The 15,216-nt window shown below is 39.1% G+C and overlaps 1 protein-coding gene across 5 annotated transcripts in view; it reads left to right on the forward strand.

Annotated features, from left to right (window-relative positions):
* Trpm6 (transient receptor potential cation channel subfamily M member 6) overlaps positions 1–15,216 on the forward strand; it is a 154,230-nt gene that overhangs the window by 55,201 nt on the left and 83,813 nt on the right. For 4 of the 5 annotated variants that reach the window (XM_048332354.1, XM_048332341.1, XM_048332332.1 and 1 more), the window contains exons 7-12: positions 3,195–3,366; positions 5,355–5,523; positions 7,599–7,722; positions 9,262–9,334; positions 9,446–9,546; positions 14,140–14,274. In XM_048332354.1, coding sequence (XP_048188311.1) covers positions 3,195–3,366; positions 5,355–5,523; positions 7,599–7,722; positions 9,262–9,334; positions 9,446–9,546; positions 14,140–14,274 — 774 coding nt within the window. Of the gene's footprint in view, positions 1–3,194; positions 3,367–4,598; positions 5,280–5,328; positions 5,524–7,598; positions 7,723–9,261; positions 9,335–9,445; positions 9,547–14,139; positions 14,275–15,216 lie in introns of those variants that run through there. The other variant, XM_048332362.1, reaches the window with a different exon arrangement.

The following is a 15,216-nucleotide window of genomic DNA, read 5'->3' on the forward strand; positions in this document are numbered from 1 at the left end:
TCAGAACCTTGTGGTTGCTACACAGGCATGAGCCACTCCATCGGCTACTCTTTAGAATTGTGAACCAAATTCCAGTCATGACATACTTTTATCCATAAATACTCACTAGATATTTCTGAAACATTTGAACAATTTAAGAAAATATGATTATAATGCTGTTATCATGTCTCAATGTTAACCTAGCTAAGTTATTTATTAACTAGTTGAAAATGTATATTAGTGTATACTAATTGTACAAAATACTGGATTTCATAATGAAATTTTCCAGATTCATATAGAAAGTATTTTGATCAATTCACCCCCATTACCCTTGCTCGTCCCATCATCCTATTCCTATTAGTCCCCTTTCATATCAAATAGTTTCCTTTCTTTCTTTTTTTGTGCAGGGTCTGTGTTTTTGGCTTCAATGTGGCAGCTTCACCATTTCTGGCTCTTTGGTGTTTCATTTTGAAATAATAACACTTCAATATATTTGTGTACTTCTTTAATTTTTTCAAAAGTACTCGTCAAAGAGAAGCATTTTCTCATTAAACATTTATTTGATGTTTCTCTTCAAAATATTCATGATACATTAATATTGGAAGGGTAGAAAAATTGTTTGATACCTTATCTTTATTGGACAGTTTTAAAAATAATGAGATAGTTATCTAGTATTGCCTAAAGGTGAAAGATTATTTTTTCTTAACACTAATAAATAAATTTAAAAAATTAATTTTATACTACAATCTATTAACCATTATCATTATTATTATTTTTTATATTCAAGTTGTTTTATTTGACAAGTAGAGCCCTTTACTCTCCTGAATTCTTTTACACAAGCTTGTCATTTCTCACAACTTCACAGCTTTTCAATATGAAAAAAAATTCTACCATCATCAAGTGTATTTTTGCTCCCTAGAGAAATTGCCAGTTGATTTTAGTGGGACAGGATTAGGGAGCCACAGTCAATAGTTACAGTTTCGGGGCTGGAAATAATTCTCAAAGTACAATTTTTAGGCCAGCTGTTATATATATTTCAAAACTTGAGCCCTTGTACATTGTGTTTGAAAAAAAAATATAACAGTTGATATTCTACCCACAGGCTATGATGGTAATAATTACCCTGGATCGTTGCCAGTTAGGGATCGTCTAGATTTTATTTGGGGGCAATCTGATAGATACAAAACAATACCTAACTGTCAAATTTACTTTGATTGTCATTAAGGTTCAATATCCTTGTGTGTGTGTGTATCTATCTATATATATATAGATAGATACATATATATATATACACACATATATATGTATATATATATTTTTTGCCAGTCTTGGGGCTTGAACTCAAGGCTTGGACACTGCCCCTGAGCTTCTTTTTGCTCAAGGCTAGCACTCTACCACTTGAGCTACAGTAGCACTACTTATGGCTTTTCTCCCGTGTATGTGGTACTGAGGAATCGAACCCAGGGCTTCATGCATGCTAGGCAAGCACTCTACCACTAAGACACATTCCTAGCCTCTTATATATGGTTTTTCACACAATAGTTTTATACTTACTTAGAGACTTAAAAATAAATTACTATTTTCTGTGCTGGTACTGGGGCTTGAACTCAAAACTTCGGGTTCTTGCTTGCCTTTTTTGTTCAAGGCTGGTGTTCTACATCTGGAGTCACAGTTCCACTACTGTAGATTTTCTTTTCTTTTTTTTTTTTTGGCCAGTCCTGGGCCTTGGACTCAGGGCCTGAGCACTGTGCCTGGCTTCTTCCCGCTCAAGGCTAGCACTCTGCTACCTGAGCCACAGCGCCCCTTCTGGCCAGTTTTCCATATATATGGTGCTGGGGAATCGAACCTAGAGCTTCATGTATAGGAGGCAAGCACTCTTGCCACTAGGCCATATTCCCAGCCCCCTTTTTTTTTTTACAATTCAACCTAGTAACATTTTCATTTGTTATGTGTCCTGTATCTGTCCCCAAGTTTGATTTTATAATGTTTATTATTGTACCATAAACACAAAATACATAGTAAATCTATAAGTCATTCTCTTTCTGATTTCTAACCTTGGTGTTATATCTTGGAATGATAAAGGTAATCATGGAAACAATATTTGTAAAACTTCATTGTGCTTTTTATGTACATTATTTCTTGGAAGCCTCATAGCAATCCTCTTATGTAAGAGTGATTATCATCCTCATTGATATATAAAAAAAATAAGCCTGAAGAAAAATGAGGCAGGAATTAGCATTGAAGTTTTCTTTCTAGTTTATATATCTTATACAAGGTATAAGAGACCAAACTTACACATCTTTTTTTTGTGGTATGAAATTATTTTTAATTGGAACCCATGGTTAATATCCCTTTTTTTTTTTTTTTGCCAGTCCTGGGCCTTGGACTCAGGGCCTGAGCACTGTCCCTGGTTTCTTTTTGCTCAAGGCTAACACTCTGCCACTTGAGCCACAGCGCCACTTCTGGCTGTTTTCTATATAGGTAGTGCTGGGGAATCGAACCCAGGGCTTCATGTATATAAGGCAGGTGCTCTTGCCACTAGGCCATATTCCCAGCCCCAATATCCTTTTTTTTTTTTTTTTTTGCCAGTCCTGGGGCTTGAACTCAGGGTCTGAACACTGTCCTGGATTCCTTTTGCTCAAGGCTAGCATTCTATTACTTGAGCCACAGCGCCACTTCCGGCTTTTTCTATATATGTGGTGCTGAGGAACCAAACCCAGGGCTTCATGTATGGGAGGCAAGCACTCTACCACTAGGCCATATTCCCAGCCCAGTTACCATCCTTAATTGGAATTACTGGACCCATTATTTTAAGCTTACATATCTTAAAGAGGAGTTCAAGTGTATGTAAAAAAAGACCTTGATTTTGTTTTTGTTTTTAGTTCGATGAAATTGAACTTGGCTGGTTGGCTATTGGGCCTGAGGAAAGATCTGAGCTGTGACTCTTTTTTAGGAGGCTGGTAGTGGGTCTTGAACTCCAGGCTTCATGTTTTCATTGGTTTTGTTGCTTAGGGTTGTAACTCTACCATTTGAGCCATATTTCCAACTTCCAGCTTTTTGCTAACTAATTGGAAATGTGTATAATGGACTTTTCTGCCCAGACTGGCTTTGAATCACAGTCCTTAGATTTCAGCCTCCTGAGTAGCTAGGATTACAGATGTGAGCCATAGGCTTCAGACTCATTTGACCTTTCCCTTGTCTTTGCTGTCTCTCAGGTGGTGTGCATGTACCAGACACTGGGGAACCCCCTCAGCAAGCTCACCACCCTCAACTGCATGCACTCACACTTCATCCTGTCCGATGATGGCACTGTGGGAAAATATGGAAATGAAATGAAGCTCAGGAGAAGCCTGGAAAAGTACATCTCACTGCAGAAAATACACAGCCGTGAGTTTTGTCACAGGGCTCAAACAACACATATGGCTGGGGTCCTGCTGAGGGAGGGTGCTCTCTTGTCGCCTGTGTAGACCCCAGCTCTGTAGGTCAAACACAGCTCTGTAGGTCAGCCTTTGCCTTTGGCCCTGAGGCCAGAGTCTTTATTGCTTAGGTGTGAATATGGTACTATCTACAAATTTTCTTCTCTTGAAAAATAAGATTAAAAATGATTAAAAAGTAAACTGTCACCAGGCACTGGCACCTTATGCCTGTAATTCAGGAGACTGAGGATTGTGATTTGAAGCTAGCCCAGGCAGAAAAGTCCATGAGGCCCTTATCTTCAATAAACTAGACTCCCTTCTCCCCTCTCCCCCAAAGCTAGAAATAGAGCTGTGGCTCAAGTAGTAGAGGGCGAACCTTGAGCAAAAGAACCTCAGGGACAGTGCCCAGGCCCCGAGTTCCAACACAAAAAAGGAAAATGTCAATATGATGTTAAAAATTAAATAAGAAATCTTTACAATTAGTAAAGTCCCTTTTCAAGGTTTCTCCTAGCCCTTGCTCTTCCCGACAGTTAATGGTTTAGTGGATAGCCTTCCAGAGCCATGTGTGTGACATGTTGTTATTTAGGTATATGTATACAGACATATAAATTATATAGCTATGTATATGTGGTGAATATTCAAGTGGGATAGATTATACATAGCATTGTCAACCTTTGTTTCACTTCATATCTTTTAGAAAAGAATGACTCCACAGCTATTATCTCCCCATTCTTTTTTTAAAAATTTTATTGTCGGGGCTGGGGATATAGCCTAGTGGCAAGAGTGCCTGCCTCGGATACATGAGGCCCTAGGTTCGATTCCCCAGCACCACATATACAGAAAACAGCCAGAAGCGGCGCTGTGGCTCAAGTGGCAGAGTGCTAGCCTTGAGCGGGAAGAAGACAGGGACAGTGCTCAGGCCCTGAGTCCAAGGCCCAAGACTGGCCAAAAAAAAAAATAAATAAAAATTTTATTGTCAAGTTGATGTACAGAGAGATTACGGTTTCATACGTTAGGCCTGGGGTACATTTCTTGTACTGTTTGTTACCTCCTCCCTCATTCCCTTCTCCCCCCTCCCCCTTCCCCTCTTCCCCCATGAGTTGTTCAGTTGGTTTACACCAAATGGTCTTGCAAGTATTGCTTTTAGAGTCGTTTGTCCTTTTATCCTTTGATATTCCCTTTCACTAATCTAGTCTCAAAATAGGACCACTGTATGAAATCTCAACAGTGGAAAATGGAATATATTGATATATAAAGTGCTTGAAGTTTGCCCATCCAGTCTCATTCCTAGAAATAAGTATTATTACAAGCTTCTTGAGCCAGTACACAGGCATTTCCCAGTGAGTGAAGGCAAGAATGGTTCCCGCAATTGTCATTCTCACCTGAGAACTCCTCACAGGAAGTGACAGTTGCTGACCCCACATCACTTTCACATTCACACCGTGAGTGGTGCACTGTTAGAATTCCAACACTCACAGGAGGCTGAGGTGGGAGGATTTTGAATTTGAGGCCACCTTGGCCTACTTAGTGAGAGGCAGTCACAAAAACAAAACAAAACAAAACAACACATGTATCAAATTGCAAAGGGCTGATCATTTGTGAAGATGAATAATCCATGATACAATTGTTCACTTTTGGATATGTTTAGAGTTTTTGGCAATGAAAAGCTAAGATTTCTTGAGAACAGGATATTTTTCTCAAAGATGTATTCCCATACATCTGCCTTTATTTTCTGGCAAAAGCTTGAAGGTGTGCTCACCATATTTATGCTGCATTTTATTGGAAATCTTTTTCTGGTTTGCTGTTGACCTAGGCAAGTTTGGGTAAAGCAGGAGGGAGGGGGCAGTACTGGCCTGGTGAACAGGTGGCAATCTTAAGATTCATGTGTGGAGTGACTGACTGGTTGGTTGGGTTAGGAATGCTATGTAACCAGGTGGAATTGTGTGTGATTTGAACCAGGATCACGACCAGGGGTGCCTGTGGTGGGGCTCGTGGTAGAAGGAGGCCCCAACATCATCCTGTCGGTGTGGGAGACTGTGAGGAACAAAGACCCTGTGGTGGTATGTGAAGGCTCGGGCCGAGCAGCTGACCTCCTGGCCTTCACTCATAAACACTTAACAGACGAAGGGTGAGTGGCTAACTCTTCCTTTTTGGAACTTCAGTGACTCCTTCCTCCATTCTTCCGCAAACTGTGCATTTATGTAGGCCACTCCCCTGGAGCAAAGATGCTGAGGTTGGAATACACTGTTCAGTGACCCTATTTGTTCATCAGCACCAGCCCGCCCAGAAGGACTGCTATTTTCTTTGCTGAGGAATGGCCTATCTCTCTCTCTCTCTCTCTCTCTCTCTTTCCTCCTCCCTCCCTCCCTCCCTCCCTCCTTTCTTTCCTTTCTTTCTTTCTTTCTTTCTTTCTTTTTTCTTTCTTTCTTTCTTTCTTTCTTTCTTTCTTTCTTCTTTCTTTCCCTCTCATTCACTTTTCCTTCCTTCCTTCCTTCCTTCTTTCCTCCCTCCCTCCCTCCTTCCCTCCCTCCCTCCTTTCTTTCCTTCCTTTCTTGCTTTCTCTGTCTCCCTCCCTCCCTTAATCCCTATCTCCCCCTCCCCCTCCCCCCTCTCTTTCTTTCTTTCTTTCTTTCTTTCTTTCTTTCTTTCTTTCTTTCTTTTCATCATGGGGCTTGAAATCAAGGACTGGGTACTTGAATTTTTCATTCAAAATAAAAGCTAACACTTTACCACCTTGAGCCACAGCTCCACATCTGGTTTTCAAGTGGCTAATTGCAGATAAGAGTCTCAGGGACTTTCCTACCTGAGCTTGCTTTGAACCATGATCCTCATGAGTAGCCATGATTAGAGGTGTCAGCTACAAGTGTCTTGTGCTTCCTTCCTTCTTAATTAAATTTATTTATTTATTTATTATCTTTAAGTAGTTGTACAAAGGGATTTCAATTCAGCTTATGAATACAATGTGTCTTGATCAATGTTATTTCTTTCATCATTCTCTTGATCTGTCCCAACACCTAGCTCTTTAAGTTTTCTTGCTTTGTTTTGTTTTTTTTTGCCAGTCATGGGTCTTGAACTCAGGGCCTGAGCACTGTCCCTGGCTTCTTTTTGCTCTACCACTTTGAGCCACAGCGCCACTTCCAGCTTTTTCTGTATATGTGGTACTGAGGAATTGAACCCAGGGCTTCATGTATATGAGTCGAGCACTTTACCACTAGGTCATATTCCCAGCAGTTCTTTAAATTTTCTAATTCCATTTTCTTTTTTTTAAATTAAATTTTATTGACAAGGTGAGGTACAGAGGAGGTACAGTTACATAATAAGGTAGTGAGTACAGTTCTTGTCATATTTGTTATACCCTCCTTCATTTTTCTTTCTCTAATTCCATTTTCATGTATGTATGTTGAGACTTTTTCTTCTAATTTTTCTCCCCATTCAACCTTCAGCTTCCTAGCTCTACCTTCTACCTCTCCTCTATCTTCTCAGACTTCTTCCCTTCCTATTCAGCTGGGTGATTAATTCTTAAACCTTTTAGGGTTTTTTATTCTTTTGAGGATATGGCGGTGTTAATTCTGCAGTTTCGTAGCCCATTGGAAATTTATGAGTGGAAGAGGTTTCCCTCTGGGCTGGAGCTGTTGACTCACACCTTTAAACCCAATTATTCTGGAGGCAGAGATTAGGAGGATCATGGTTTGAAGCCATGATAAAAAATGAGCAAAATTTCATCAAATAAAGCAGATGTGATGGCACAGTATCAATCCTTGGGAGGTATAAGTGGCTGTTCCTAGGAAAAAATGCGAGACCTTGCTTGAAAAATAACCAAAGTAAAAAGAAGTAGGAGTGTGGCTAAAGTGGTAGAATGCCTGGGAAGGAAGAGTGAGATTATGCGTTCACATCCTAGTACTGCTGAGAGAGAGAGAGAGGAGAGAGAGAGAAGAGAAGAGAGAGAGAGAGAGAGAAGAGAACAAGAGATAGATAGAAAAAGAGACATCTACCTCACAGTTTCAGGCTTGTGGCAGCTCTGTTCATTGTCATGTCGTAATTTAGCCTCTTTCTGGTGCTTTTACTTCCTGCTCAGTGCTCTCTGGCAGAACTGTGCACAAAAGCTTTCTCAGTCAGGTGGCAACATGGGTTTGGTGGGCTGAGGCTGCTGGCTGAGTCCCTTCTCTGGGCTGCATCACAGAGAACCATTTCTTTCTCTGGCAGGATGCTGCGTCCGCAGGTGAAAGATGGGATCATCAGCATGATTCAAAGCATGTTCAACTTCAGCCTCAAACAGTCCAAGCACCTTTTCCACATTGTAATGGAGTGTATGGCATACAGGGATTCTGTAAGTATAATGTCTTCAAAAGCACACTTTACCAGAAATTGCCATATTTCTCCTCACTTAAAAAAAAAATGCCGGTATTGAGGCCTGATGCTAGGATGAGCAGGGGTCCTTATACGTTTTCTCTCAAGACTAGCTAGCACTCTACCATTTGAATCATAGTTTTCACTTCTGGCTTTTTGCTAGTTAATTGCAGATAAGAGCCATGGATTTTCTGTCCTGGATTGTATCAAACCTTGATCCTCAGCTCCCTGCCTCCTCGATAGCTAAGAGTACAGGTATGTGCCACCAGTGTGTGGCTCTTCTCACAGTGTTTGAAAATGTGAAATTAAAAAACAATTGACTAAGAGTGGATGTCACTCTACTGAATTAGACCATTAGTTGAGTGAACTTGACTGCTTACGCCCACATCACATCACTGCCCCATTCATCATGCTTTCGATTCTAAACTCTCCCTGGAACAAAGCTCTTGGAATAATCAGTATTACAGAAAATTTATCAGAAGTAGTAAAAATATAACTATTTTCAGAGCAGACTAGCCTCATAGTAAGTTGTAGTGTACTTGGAATATTAAAAATTTCATTTCCTTCCCACCTAAATTCTTCCCATTCTTCGTCAACCTATTTAAAAACGGTGTTCTCTTCTTTTTTTTTTTTTTAATTCTCCAAATAACCTAGATGTTCTCTTCTTTAAGTTAAAAAAAAAGTTAGATTTGGCCAGGCACTGGTGACTCATGCCTGTAATCCTAGCTACTGAGGGAGCTGAGATTTGAAGATTGCTGATTAATCTCCAGTTAGCCAGAAGTGGAATTATGGCTCAGGAGGTAGAGCCCCAGCCTTGAGCAAAAAATTACAGCAGCCTTGAGTTCAAGCCCAAGTCTGGCATATACATGCATGTGTACACACATAAACACAAAGTTAAACTTTATGTTGTTTTGAAATTACAAAACGAATATTTCCCTCAAATTGTTCGCTTATATGTGGATTCTATCAATACTGTTTGAAAGTGTTTCTTTGGGAGTCTCAGAATGTGTGGCTTTCTGTTTCTCTTTAATTTTATTTTTATTACTATCAAATAGATGTGTTTCTTTTTAAATTTTTATTGTTAGAGTTACAGTTACCTAAATCAGGAGAAGAGTCCATTTCTTCTTGCACATGTCACTCCTTCCCTCACTATATCCCAGGTTTTCCCTTCTGACTCTGCCCACAAGTTGTAGAGTTCATTTTCAATATAGTGTCTAGTGAGTACCACTGCTGCATTTGTTCACTCTTTATCCTCCATTTCTGTGCCTCCTCACCCATTTTCCTTCTTACTCTTCCGAAGACAGAGAAGCAGACAAACAAGACAAAAAGAAAAGAAAACAACGGCAACAGCAAAGAAAAATCTCTTGCTTCCATTTCCTGGAGTTTATTTTGATAAATATTATTTTATATGATCAGCAGCACAAAGGGATTGGTGCCTTTATGTTCCTCTCCTGAGTATCCTCCTTTGGTTTCACGGTGTGTGAATGCCTAGAATAATTGTGTTTCTTAACTATCCTAGATTACTATATTCGATGCAGATTCTGAAGAGCAGCAAGACCTTGACTTAGCAATTCTGACAGCTCTGCTGAAGGGTAAATCATTGAAGCAATTTGTTCCTTGTTTCCTGTTTTCACATTCCAGGGCACTTAATACTAGACATTTTGAATACACCTATGTTTTTTCTTTTCTTTTTTTTGCCCTAGGCACAAACTTATCAATATCAGAACAATTAAACCTGACAATGGCTTGGGACAGAATGGACATTGCCAAGAAACACATCCTAACCTATGGGCAACATTGGAAGGTATGTTCAAAGTGAAGTTATTTGGAAAAAAATATTTTTACATGTTGGTTTATTAGGGAAGGACAAATAGAAAACTGAAGGAGCAATAGATACCATCTGTATGGCTGGGTACCACTGGAAAGCTAAGGTACTTCCCCATTCTATTTTACCTCTCTGAAAATAGCTTTTTCCATCCCTTAAGCTAATTGAAACTGAAATAGGAAGCTGGAGGAAAAACAGAATGGAAGCTATTGTGTGTGTGTGTGTGTGTGTGTGTGTGTGTGTGTGTGTGTGTGTGTGTGATGAGGGTATTGAGGCTTGAACTTGGGGCTTTGAGCCCTTGCTTAGCTTTTTTGCTTATGACTGGCCCTCTACCATTTGAGCCACGCCCTTATGTTCTGGTTTTTTTTCTGGTTAATTGGAGATAAGAGTCTCTCAGTTTTGTCTGCCTAGGCTGGCTTCAATTTGTGATCCTCAGATCTCAATTTCCTGAATAGCTAGGACTCTAGGTGTGAGCCACTGGCTCCCTGATGAAAGGATTTTTAACATGATTGAATGGAATGATTTTAATTTTGTTGTCAAAGCTTTAAAAAGTTGTTGCATTTACTTTTTCCATAGAATGCAGTAAGTGCTCACCGTGAATCAGGAAACATCACCAAAAGGGGACAAAAATGCAAATAAATTATGGGTCTTTAACCTATTGCTTATTAAAAGCATCATGTGCATTTTCTTCCTCTCCATCTTTGTGCCCTCTCCACAGTTCTGTCATAAAGAACAGGATTTGGCCACAAGGTCAAAATGTTTATAGACTAGGAGCCACTTATGACTAATCTAAGTTAAAGGTTACAAGGTTCAAAATGGCTGCACAAATTACAAACAGAGAGAAGAGGGGAAATTATTACCAAGGAAACCTTTGTCCCAGGAGATGTCTTCAGTAAGCCCCCAGGATTAACTTCACTGTTGGGCAGCCTGTCTGAGCAAAATCAACATTCTGCTTTAAGATAACACTTGGCACCAGTGGACTCTGACAGAAAATGCTTAGGTGACTTTGCAGAAACTAGCTTTTGTTAAAAATATTGACTTTTCACTGGTATTTACAGATACCGGAGAGCTGACTCAACTGAGATAAACAATTGACATCTTGGTCTATATATTGTGTTTGTCTTTTGCTGCTTCAAAACTCTTGAGTCAGATATTACTCAGCTCTGAGAGCATGGAGATGTCAGTCATTTAGAAAATGTTTTGTCCAAGTTAACATGACCTATTCTTTGTGGGAGTGGAATACAGATTTCTTCTACTACACATCCCTGCACTTTCTCATCACTGCAAATTCTTCAGGCCTATCTTAACACTAGAGCAGTATTGCTGGTTGATGACTGCAGCTGTAACTCAGTGGCTCTCAAAGAAGTTGACCATCTATTCACCTACCAAGGACAAGGGAGGGTCCTTTTACACAAGAAGAACACTTCTCCTGAAGGGAGGGATGCCTGTGACTAATAAATAATAAAGTCATTCTAACCCATTCCCCCAAAAGAATCACCAAAACCCATAGCTCCTTTTGTTCAAGTTTGTAAACTGTTCCTTTATGGTCATTGTTTGTTCCCTTTGAATCCAATTATCTAGCTTGAACAAAAGTCCTAATAAAAAGGACGTGCCTAACTTGTTTGCATTATGTAGCATTCTCTCATGTTCACCCTTCTAGTCAGACAAGATTTACCCACACAGCAGACTTGTATCAATAGTAGGAATTAGTGAAAAGTACAAAAAAAGATGATTTATAATGCTAGTGGTAATTTCACTCAAAATTATTGACTAGATTGCCAATTCATTGCACGTGGATTAAAGTAACAACTGCACATTGCATCAAAACATGAAACAACATTACACAGATACTAAAGAAGTCTTAGTTTCCAGCCACAATGAGCCTAGTACATTTATCATTAACTATTCTGACCTTTATACATTTCCATATTTCTAAATAATGTCTAATGATTATCTCTTGGTTGATCAATTTTAAAAACCTCTCAACATCTCTTGTGTGTGTGTGTTGGTGTTGGTGCAGAAAATCAGAGTCTTGCACTCTTGCTTGGCCATGGCTGGTGCTCTACCACTTGAGCTATGCTTCTAGTCCAGTATTTTTTGTTAGTTAATCAGAGGTAAGTCGAGGATTTTTCTTTCCATGCTGGCTTCAAACCAAGGTCCTTAGATCTCAGCTTCTTGAGTAGCTAGGATTATAGATGTAGGACAAGGATATTTGACTAACCTCTTAATATTTCAGCCTTGAGGACTCACAAAGGTTGCCTTTCCTTCCTGGTGCTCGCCAGGGATCTATCTTCGCCATCTTGGGGTCTCCTTTCTGCCTTTCTTCTATGTTAGAGTTTCTGTTTTCTATTTATCAGGTTTCTCTTTTCTTGATTTACTCCTTTATTTTGATGACATGGATCCTTCTGTAATTTCTTGAGGAAAAATGTATGGAAGATTAATATTTTGAGAACCTATATGTTTGATTATATTTTAATTTATGTCTAAAACTATTTTTTTCCCAAATTTAAATGCCCAACATTCCTATTAAGAAATATAAATCTTTGTGGTTGTAGATCTTTTTCTGTGACCATTTTTTGACTTTTCTAGAAATTTAAAAAGTCTTCTTTTCCCAGTGTTCTGAGGTTGAACAGTAATATGTATGTATCATTGTGAATCTGTATATCTATTATGCTTGGCATATACTTGCAAACTGGCATTCATATGTTTTCATTCCATTCTGTTCCAGTTCTTTTGTTCCTTTACTCCTTTCTAGATTCCTATTTTTTGAATGTTGAACCTTATTCACTGTCCCTCTTACCTTTTTTCTCTTATGTTCTGCATCTTTCAGTAGATTTCCTCAGTTTTTATTTTTAAGTTCTTTATGAAGCTTTTCTTTTCTGTCACATAGAGTTTACTTAGTAAACTCTAAAAGCCAATTTGTTTTCTGGTTGTACCCTTTATATGTAATAACTTCTGGGATATATCTTATTTTATCTTTCTGAAGATACTAATAATTAGCTCTTTTTTTTTGTTAATCCTAGGGCTTGAATTCTGGGCCTAGATGTTGTCCATGTTGTCCATTTTTTAGCTTAAGGCGAGCATTCTATCTCTTGAGCCACAGCCACATTTCCAGCTTTTTTGGGGAGGGATTGTTCAGTGGACATAAGAGTCTCATAGACTTTCCTGCCTGGGCTGGCTTTGAAACCTTGATCCTCAGATTTCAGCCTTCTGAGTAGCTAGCTGTGAATGAACCACCAGCACCAGGCTAGTAATGGCTCTTCTGATGTTTTCTTCCTGGATGGTCTGATTTCTCCCAGTGAGTCCTTTTTTTTTTTTTTTTAATCTGTTTGTTTTGATCTTTCTGTTTATGATGGAGGATAGAAAGCTCAAGAGAGATTGCAAGCCTGTGGCTAGAGTTTCTCCATTGGTTTGTGCTTTATCTTAGGGTCTTCTGCCATTTGTGTGATGGGAGTCCTATGTATTACAGTACTTATGACATTTTCTCTTGTATTGATGATAGCACCTGGAAAGAATCATCTGATTCTCTGCCTGGAAGGTGCAAGCCTTGCTGCTGTGCTGAGGAAGTGAGATGGGGAGTGTGAATGGAAGGGCTGAATCCTGCCTTACATGTGTGTGCATTTATTTTGATTTGGTGGTGCTGGTATAATCTTTTTTTTTTTTTTTTTTTAACATTTCCCATATCAACTAATTGGTTTTCTGGGGACTGCTAAGTCAATTACCACATGACCAAGTGCTTTCTACCTTCCAAAATGTTGGCTTCTTATCTCCATGTTCCTCTTCCTTAAATCTATGGATTTCTTTTGCTTTTTAGTAAAGTCCCTTGTCTGTAGAATTTTTTTTCTTTTCTGTGCTAGTAATGGGACTTGAACTCATGGCTAGGGTACTCAGCATTTTGTTTAAGTCTGGTATGGTACCATTGGAAGCTCACCTCCAATTACTGTTTTTGGCTGGCTAATTGGTGCTAAGCATCACATGGATCTTTTTGTTGAGGCTGTCTTTAAACTGCAATCCCTTGATCTCAGCTTCTTGAATAGCTAGGGTCACTGGTGTGAGCCACTTGGAGATTGGCTGTGGTTTTAGTGGAATTTTAGGTGGAGCAAAGGAGAAAAATATATTCAAATTGTCATTTACTTTCAGAAAGTAGGTACACTTTAAACCAAAAATGAACCAACAAAATGCATATCTAAACCAGACTAAAGGAAATAACCCCTTTCAAACATAAAAACTTTGGATTTTCATTAGAATTATATTAACCTTTCACATTAGTTTGGGAATTTAGGAGTTTATAGTCAGTTTTCCAATGCAAGAAAACAAAATGTTTCTTGATAATTCAATATGGCTTCACTTAGTTCCTGCTTATTTCTCAGTAAGATATATATATATATATATATATATATTTTTAGTAAGGTATATTTTGTATATATCTTTTCTATTTTTGTATTGTTTGTATAGTTTTGTACTGCTTTTATTTGTATAGTTTGTTTAGTTTTGAGCATATATATATATTCCTTTACTTATTTCTATTTTGTTAATTGTTTTGTATCTCTTATTTATTTCTCCCTCCTGAAGCATGGTGCACTAGAGCAAGCAATGCTAGATGCTTTAGTGATGGATCGAGTAGATTTTGTGAAGCTCTTAATAGAAAGTGGAGTGAATCTCCATCGATTTCTAACGATCCAGCGACTAGAAGAGCTCTATAACACAGTGAGTAATGAACATATCACTTACCTCCCTTAATATTAAAAAAAATATTTGTGGCAGTACTAAGTGCTTGAACACATGGCCCAAGCACTGTCCCTTAGCTTTTCTGCTCAACGGTAGAGCTCTACCACTTGAGCCACACCTCCGCTTCTAGCTTGGTGGTTAATTGGAGATGAGAGACTCATGGATGTTTCTGCCCAAGGTTGCTTTCAACCTCAATCCCCAGATCTGGGCTTCTTGGGTAGCTAGGATTATGGATATGAGTCATTGTCACCCTGTCACCTTGAGTGTGAACCTCTACAAAACCATTTGTAGAGACAGACTTTTCAATCAAAGAAGAAACATTCTCACTAATTCCATTTCATCGAACTAAGGCACAGCTAAGATGTGGATAAGGACAAACAGCTTGACATTGAATTTTTTGAAGTGTTTTGACCTGAGGTGACTATTAAAATGTTACTCTTATAAAACGCTGTTGAAACTAGACTGACTTACTCATTAGAAAAGCAACTGTTGGGCTGGGGATATAGCCTAGTGGCAAGAGTGCCTGCCTTGGATACACGAGGCCCTAGGTTCGATTCCCCAGCACCACATATACAGAAAACGGCCAGAAGTGGCGCTGTGGCTCAAGTGGCAGAGTGCTAGCCTTGAGCGGGAAGAAGCCAGGGACAGTGCTCAGGCCCTGAGTCCAAGGCCCAGGACTGGCCAAAAAGAAAAGAAAAGAAAAGAAAAGCAACTGCTTACGCTATGCATCCTTCTGGAAATATTCTTTCTTATCCTTTCAATATTGTCCTTTCTTCAAAGATCTAGTCAAGCCCTTTGTTCTTTATACTATAGTTATTCACAGTGCTCAAGGCCGGTGCTCCACTACGTAAGCCATAGCTCTATGTCTGGCTTTTTGGTAATTAATTGGAGCTAAGTGTCCCAAGGATTTTCCTGCCTGGG

The sequence above is a fragment of the Perognathus longimembris genome, chromosome 1 (assembly GCF_023159225.1).
Source record: "Perognathus longimembris pacificus isolate PPM17 chromosome 1, ASM2315922v1, whole genome shotgun sequence".
Classification (NCBI taxonomy): domain Eukaryota; kingdom Metazoa; phylum Chordata; class Mammalia; order Rodentia; family Heteromyidae; genus Perognathus; species Perognathus longimembris.